Source organism: Coregonus lavaretus (assembly GCF_964263955.1).
Source record: "Coregonus lavaretus genome assembly, contig: HAP1_SCAFFOLD_9732, whole genome shotgun sequence".
Classification (NCBI taxonomy): Eukaryota; Metazoa; Chordata; class Actinopteri; order Salmoniformes; family Salmonidae; genus Coregonus; species Coregonus lavaretus.
This window is the reverse complement of record NW_028164103.1, coordinates 1-7,500: the sequence shown is the minus strand read 5'-3', so window position 1 is coordinate 7,500 and position 7,500 is coordinate 1. Positions and strand designations below refer to the sequence as shown.

General features: G+C 48.9%; 1 protein-coding gene across 1 annotated transcript in view; it reads left to right on the top strand.

Annotated features, from left to right (window-relative positions):
• LOC311117447 (putative threonylcarbamoyl-AMP synthase) overlaps positions 1 to 2,088 on the top strand; it is a 5,202-nt gene extending 3,114 nt beyond the window's left edge. Inside the window, exon 6 of the mRNA XM_084192377.1 lies at positions 109 to 2,088. Within this exon, the coding sequence (XP_084048503.1) occupies positions 109 to 258 (150 nt within the window). The 3' untranslated portion in view covers positions 259 to 2,088. The remainder of the gene's footprint in view (positions 1 to 108) is intronic.
• Positions 2,089 to 7,500: the final 5,412 nt, after the last annotated feature.

Sequence of the window (7,500 nt, the reverse complement as noted above, 5' to 3'; positions counted from 1 at the left end):
TGTGTGTGTGCGTGTGTGCGTGTGCGTGTGCGTGTGCGTGAGCGTGTGCGTGTGTGTGAGCGTGCTTGTATATATGTAATGTCTATAACCTCTGTGTTTCTCTGCCAGGTGCTCCAGATCTTTGAGGAGGTCCAGAAGAGGAACTCCCACGGCAAGATTAACCCTGGGTTTGAAGCAGACCTCACAGAGCCTGACCCTGACCTGACAGACCCTCAGAGACACACAGAACAACACAATATACAGTCCACAGAGTCCTAACCAGTTCTACCAGCCATCCTGTCTCCTGTCTCCAGAGACACCTCTCCAGTTCTACCAGCCATCCTGTCTCCTGTCTCCAGAGACACCTCTCCAGTTCCACCAGCCATCCTGTCTCCTGTCTCCAGAGACACCTCTCCAGTTCCATCAGACTCCCCTAGCTACAGCCCCTGGGTCCTGTCTCCAGCCCCTGGGTCCTGTCTCCAGCCCCTGGGTCCTGTCTCCAGCCCCTGGGTCCTGTCTCCAGCCCCTGGGTCCTGTCTCCAGCCCCTGGGTCCTGTCTCCAGCCCCTGGGTCCTGTCTCCAGCCCCTGGATCCTGTCTCCAGCCCCTGGGTCCTGTCTCCAGCCCCTGGGTCCTGTCCAACTACTGAAGCCTCTTAGTTACTGTCTTAGTTTAGAACATATAGAACGTGTAATAAACTTTCTTATTTTTAGCTTTCATGTTTTCTGGGGGGAAATAAAGTGGTGTGCCCCGAATAACCTCAAGCAAATCAATATTTAAGACATATGTTTTTTTACATTTACATATATACAGGTACCCCCTGTATATAGCCTCATTATTGTTATTTTATTGTGTTACTTTTTAATTTATTTTATTTTCTACTTTAGTTTATTTAGTAAATATTTTCTTAACTCTATTTTCTTAAAACTGCATTGTTGGTTAAGGGCTTGTAAGTAAGCATTTCACGGTAAGGTCTACACACCTGTTGAATTCGGCGCATGTGACAAATAAAATTGTAATTGATTTTACTTGATATATTAACCTCAGATATATCCACCCCTAGATAGAATATATAAATCTCAGATATATCCACCTCTAGATAGGATATATACATCTCAGATATATCCACCTCTAGATAGGATATATACATCTCAGATATATCCACCCCTAGATAGAATATATAAATCTCAGATATATCCACCTCTAAATAGGGTTGAACTCACAGGAGGCTGCTGAGGGGAGGACGGCTCATAATAATTCCATTGATTCCATTGATTCCATTGATTCCATTGATTCCATTGATTCCATTGATTCCATTACTATGAATCCGTCCTCCCCGATTCAGGTGCCCTTGAGCTAGAATAAGCTCAGATAGACACTGAGTGTACAAAACATTAGGAACACGTTGCTAATATTGAGTTGCACCCCCTTTTGCAGAACAGCCTCAATTCATCGGGGTACGGACTCTACAAGGTGTCGAAAGCATTCCACAGGGATGCTGGCCTATGTTGACTGGCAATGCTTCCCACAGTTGTGTCAAGTTGGCTGGATGTCCTTTGGGTGTTAGACCATTCTTGATACACACAGGAAACTGTTTATTGTGAAAAACCCAGCAGTGTTGCAGTTCTTGACAAAAACCGGTGCGCCTGGCACCTACTACCATATCCCGTTCAAAGGCACTTTTATGTTGCCCATTCACCCTCTGAATGGCCCACATACACAATCCATGTCTCAATTGTCTCAAGGCTTAAAAATCCTTCTTTAACCGGTCTCCTCCCCTTCATCTACACTGATTGAAGTGGATTTAACAGGTGAAATCAATAAGGGATCATAGCTTTCACCTGGATTCACCTGGTCAATCTACTGTTTTGTACAGTCAGTGTATTCACCTCTTGATAAGGTTGAACCAAAGCCTAATATTATAACATCTCTGGTTGACCTTTTGACCCACTGTATTCACTGTTTAATGCTCCCCATACCAGCCTGAATGGTCCAGTCATGACAATGGGTTTGACCTATAAGTCTTGTGTGAAGAGTTCATGAATGTTGAACTGTCATTTAACCTGGTCAAGTCAGAAGTCTGATAATATTTCACACTGTTATTTTAATTTGTTTCCTGTCACTTTGAAAGTATTAATAAATCAATATCAGAATGTAACATGGTGTTTCTATCATTTCTAATAAAGAATTGCCTTGTCACATGACCACGATCAGACCAGTCACATGACCACGATCAGACCAGCCACATGACCATGATCAGACCAGCCACATGACCACGATCAGACCAGTCACATGACCACGATCAGACCAGTCACATGACCACGATCAGACCAGTCACTGTAGCTTCCATCCTTATCACCCATCGGTGGAAGATCACCTGTTTTTACCCTTTCCCCATTTTGGAATAACAACATCACAAGCTATTGTCAGTGTGTGTAGATAATTAGCAGAAGGCATGTCATAGATGTGTATTCAGTGTAGCGATAAGTGAGCATGTTTTCAGCCAACCTCCCAGACTCCCCAGTGTCAGACAGCTCCCATCAGAACAGAAAGATCTCATCTAAACAGAGAGGTGAGCCTGTTTTCAGCCAACCTCCCAGACTCCCCAGTGTCAGACAGCTCCCATCAGAACAGAAAGATCTCATCTAAACAGAGAGACTATTTAGTCATCCGTTGTATTACATTGTTTTGGCTCGGGACTGAGTCCTTCGTAGTTGATCCTTCTAAAGGAGAGTAGTGGTGTTGACCTGAGTCCCAAATGGCAGCCTATTCCCTATATAGTGCAACACTTTAGACCAGGGCCCATAGGGTTAGAGACTTTATAACCAGACATGTTCAGTTGGCTCCTCTAGCCCCGGTCAGTTGGCTCCTCTAGCCCCGGTCAGTTGGCTCCTCTAGCCCCGGTCAGTTGGCTCCTCTAGCCCCGGTCAGTTGGCTCCTCTAGCCCCGGTCAGTTGGCTCCTCTAGCCCCGGTCAGTTGGCTCCTCTAGCCCCGGTCAGTTGGCTCCTCTAGCCCTGGTCAGTTGGCTCCTCTAGCCCCGGTCAGTTGGCTCCTCTAGCCCCGGTCAGTTGGCTCCTCTAGCCCTGGTCAGTTGGCTCCTCTAGCCCCGGTCAGTTGGCTCCTCTAGCCCCGGTCAGTTGGCTCCTCTAGCCCCGGTCAGTTGGCTCCTCTAGCCCCGGTCAGTTGGCTCCTCTAGCCCCGGTCAGTTGGCTCCTCTAGCCCTGGTCAGTTGGCTCCTCTAGCCCCGGTCAGTTGGCTCCAGTTGAACAGATATTGTCTGTCCCCTGATTGGTGCTTTAGATCTGCTTCATTGAAGTCATTTCATTTGACCCTAAATGACATTTAGAAAAAGATAGGTCACTGACTTACTGGTTATTACCTAACTGATTGGTCCAGAGGGAAACTGAGTCACGACATTGCAGTCATATTTTCATGCTTTATTGCTTCTAGAATAATATTTCAAGATTGACATACTGGCGATGAGAGAGGATCTTGGGGCTGGTATGGTCACATAAAACATATATAAAACATTTTGATAAGTAGGCCCATTGTGATGAGAGGAAGACTGGTACCTGTGAAACGTGTTTAAGGAAACATGTTGAATGGTTGGCTAAAAACATTATCGATGCTCAGGATAGAGGGAGAAGACAGATGCCAGTGAGTGATGAAGCATGACATCACTCACGCTATAAGGAAGTACATGCATTATGACAGTTAAGACTGGTCAAACAAGAGTCCTTTGTTGGCTCGACTCTACCTGTTCTGCTCTACCTGTTGGCCATGGCCGTGGGCTGTTCTGCTCTACCTGTTCTGCTCTACCTGTTGGCCATGGCCGTGGGCTTTTCCCCCGATCAACTTGGAATTGTCTCCTAAATGTTTCCTTACTGCTCTCCTTAGGGCTTACATTCCTTTACTGACGTGGTTAACTGGGATGTGTCTCCGTCTGAGGGTGAGAGAGGGGTGAGAGAGGGGTGACAGAGGGGTGAGAGAGGGGTGAGAGAGGGGAGAGAGGCTCTTGGTTAACTGGGATGTGTCTCCATCTGAGGGGGAGAGAGGGGTGAGAGAGGGGAGAGAGGCTCTTGGTTAACTGGGATGTGTCTCCATCTGAGGGTGAGAGAGGGGTGAGAGAGGGGTGAGAGAGGGGTGAGAGAGGCTCTTGGTTAACTGGGATGTGTCTCCATCTGGGGGTGAGAGAGGGGTGAGAGAGGGGGGAGAGAGGGGTGAGAGAGGCTCTTGGTTAACTGGGATGTGTCTCCATCTGAGGGGGAGAGAGGGGTGAGAGAGGGGTGTGAGAGGCTCTTGGTTAACTGGGATGTGTCTCCATCTGAGGGGTGAGAGAAGGGGGAGAGAGGGGGGAGAGAGGGGGGAGAGAGGCTCTTGGTTAACTGGGATGTGTCTCCATATGGGGGGGAGAGAGGGGTGAGAGAGGGGGAGAGGGGTGAGAGAGGCTCTTGGTTAACTGGGATATGTCTCCATCTGAGGGTGAGAGAGGGGTGAGAGAGGGGTGAGAGAGGGGTGAGAGAGGCTCTTGGTTAACTGGGATGTGTCTCCATCTGAGGGGTGAGAGAGGGGGGAGAGAGGGGTGAGAGAGGGGGGAGAGAGGCTCTTGGTTAACTGGGATGTGTCTCCATATGGGGGGGAGAGAGGGGTGAGAGAGGGGGAGAGGGGTGAGAGAGGCTCTTGGTTAACTGGGATATGTCTCCATCTGAGGGGTGAGAGAGGGGTGAGAGAGGGGTGAGAGGCTCTTGGTTAACTGGGATGTGTCTCCATCTGAGGGGTGAGAGAGGGGTGAGAGAGGGGTGAGAGGCTCTTGGTTAACTGGGATGTGTCTCCATCTGAGGGGGAGAGAGGGGAGAGAGGGGTGAGAGAGGGGGAGAGAGGGGTGAGAGAGGCTCTTGGTTAACTGGGATGTGTCTCCATCTGAGGGGGAGAGAGGGGTGAGAGAGGGGTGAGAGAGGCTCTTGGTTAACTGGGATGTGTCTCCATCTGAGGGGGAGAGAGGGGTGAGAGAGGGGTGAGAGAGGGGGGAGAGAGGGGGGAGAGAGGCTCTTGGTTAACTGGGATGTGTCTCCATATGGGGGGGAGAGAGGGGTGAGAGAGGGGGAGAGGGGTGAGAGAGGCTCTTGGTTAACTGGGATGTGTCTCCATATGGGGGGGAGAGAGGGGTGAGAGAGGGGGAGAGGGGTGAGAGAGGGGTGAGAGAGGCTCTTGGTTAACTGGGATGTGTCTCCATATGGGGGGGAGAGAGGGGTGAGAGAGGGGGAGAGGGGTGAGAGAGGGGTGAGAGAGGCTCTTGGTTAACTGGGATGTGTCTCCATATGGGGGGGAGAGAGGGGTGAGAGAGGGGTGAGAGAGGGGTGAGAGAGGCTCTTGGTTAACTGGGATGTGTCTCCATCTGAGGGGTGAGAGAGGGGTGAGAGAGGGGTGAGAGAGGCTCTTGGTTAACTGGGATGTGTCTCCATCTGGGGGGAGAGAGGCTCTTGGTTAACTGGGATATGTCTCCATCTGAGGGGGGAAAGAGGGGGGAGAGAGGGGTGAGAGAGGGGGAGAGAGGGGTGAGAGGCTCTTGGTTAACTGGGATATGTCTCCATCTGAGGGGGGAGAGAGGGGTGAGAGAGGGGTGAGAGGCTCTTGGTTAACTGGGATGTGTCTCCATCTGGGGGGAGAGAGGCTCTTGGTTAACTGGGATGTGTCTCCATCTGGGGGGGAGGGGTGAGAGAGGGGTGAGAGAGGGGTGAGAGAGGGGAGAGAGGCTCTTGGTTAACTGGGATGTGTCTCCATCTGAGGGGTGAGAGAGGGGTGAGAGAGGGGTGAGAGAGGCTCATGGGAATGGTATCGTCACGTAAAACCTACATAAGAGTGATATCAGTGACTGTGTCATTCATTTGACAGAAAGTACAACGTTGTTATACAAGTCCTTTGTGTTCGCCCTGATGGGTATTTCCCCGATCAACCTTCTCATCCTCTCCTGTGGACAGTTACATTCCCCAGCAAGAAAACCAAACACGTCACTCAAACAGAAGGGGGAACTAACAGGAGTCAATGACCAAAACAGGTGGGGTTTTAGGGGTTCTAAAAGACACTGATGGGGGTGTCCACTGATGGGGGTGTCCACTGATGGGGGTGTCCACTGATGGGGGTGTCCACTGATGGGGGTGTCCACTGAAAGCTGACCAGCAACAACAACTGGAACTTAACAGCCACCCAACCATGACACTGAATCTGCACCAGAAGATGCAAACAAGAGAAAAAGCCAGACCAAACTGAAAGACAGGAAGCAAAACAAGAAGGTGGAGAAAAAACAAAATCAGGGAAATCAGATAAAGGAATGTTTTACTAGAAGTCCAACAGGGAGAGACGACTAAACGTGTTGAAGCTCCACATCTCTCAGGACAACTGGAGCGCTGGGCCAGCCACTCTTAAATATCACCTGGGCCAGCACAGGTGAAACACCTTCCCACTAAGGAGATGGACAACCAGCACAGGTGTAACACATACTGAGTAACGAGGTGACTCCAATCGGTGCGCCCCACGTGCTGACGAGCTATACGTGCTAAAGTCCAACCTCAAAACACAAATGGAAAAACCAAAACCTGTTACACCTTCCCCCTTGAGTCAACAAATATATATCCTATACTTTTGTTGGACAAGTTTGCTCACCACCAACAGAAAACAATTTCCATTGCACAACATAATCAAGTTATAATCAATCTACTTAAATGCGTCGCCTTCTCCAATGTAAACATGGTGTCTACTGGTTGTAAACAATTAAATATACGACAAAACACATTTATTTTGTATATATATATACATATTATTTTTTCTCCCAATATTTTTATAATATATTTTTTTCAGAATATATTTTATTTTGTAGCTGCTGAAAACTCTGAAGTTTTGAAAAACAGGGGTAAAATCACGTACGTTTCTATAACTCTCTTCCCTTTGAAATGATCCCAACCAAAACAAAATGGCAAAATGCACAGCCAGCGCAACAGACTGGCCAAACCTATTGACTGCCCACCCAATCAGCCAATCAGACAATCAGACAATCAGCAACCAAGTTCTCCTTACCACGGACATGTCTGATTTCAAGAGGAAACTCCTGCAATATGAGACTCCAGCAAAGGAGTCGGCGATTTGTGGAGCTCGTTTCTTGCAGGAAAACGAGAGGGTTATGATCAGTATAGACCGCCAGAGGGGTAGACCACCAAGGGGTAGAGACCACCAGAGGGGTAGACCACCAGAGGGGTAGAGACCACCAGAGGGGTAGAGACCACCAGAGGGGTAGACCACCAGAGGGGTAGACCACCAGAGGGGTAGAGACCACCAGAGGGGTAGACCACCAGAGGGGTAGACCACCAGAGGGGTAGACCGCCAGAGGGGTAGACCACCAGAGGGGTAGAGACCGATACATAAACCTCAAAGTGCTGAAGGGTCTGAATACTTATGTACACAAGGTATTCTGTTTTATATTTTTAATACATTTGTAAAATTTCTAAAAGCCTGTTTTCACTTTGTCAT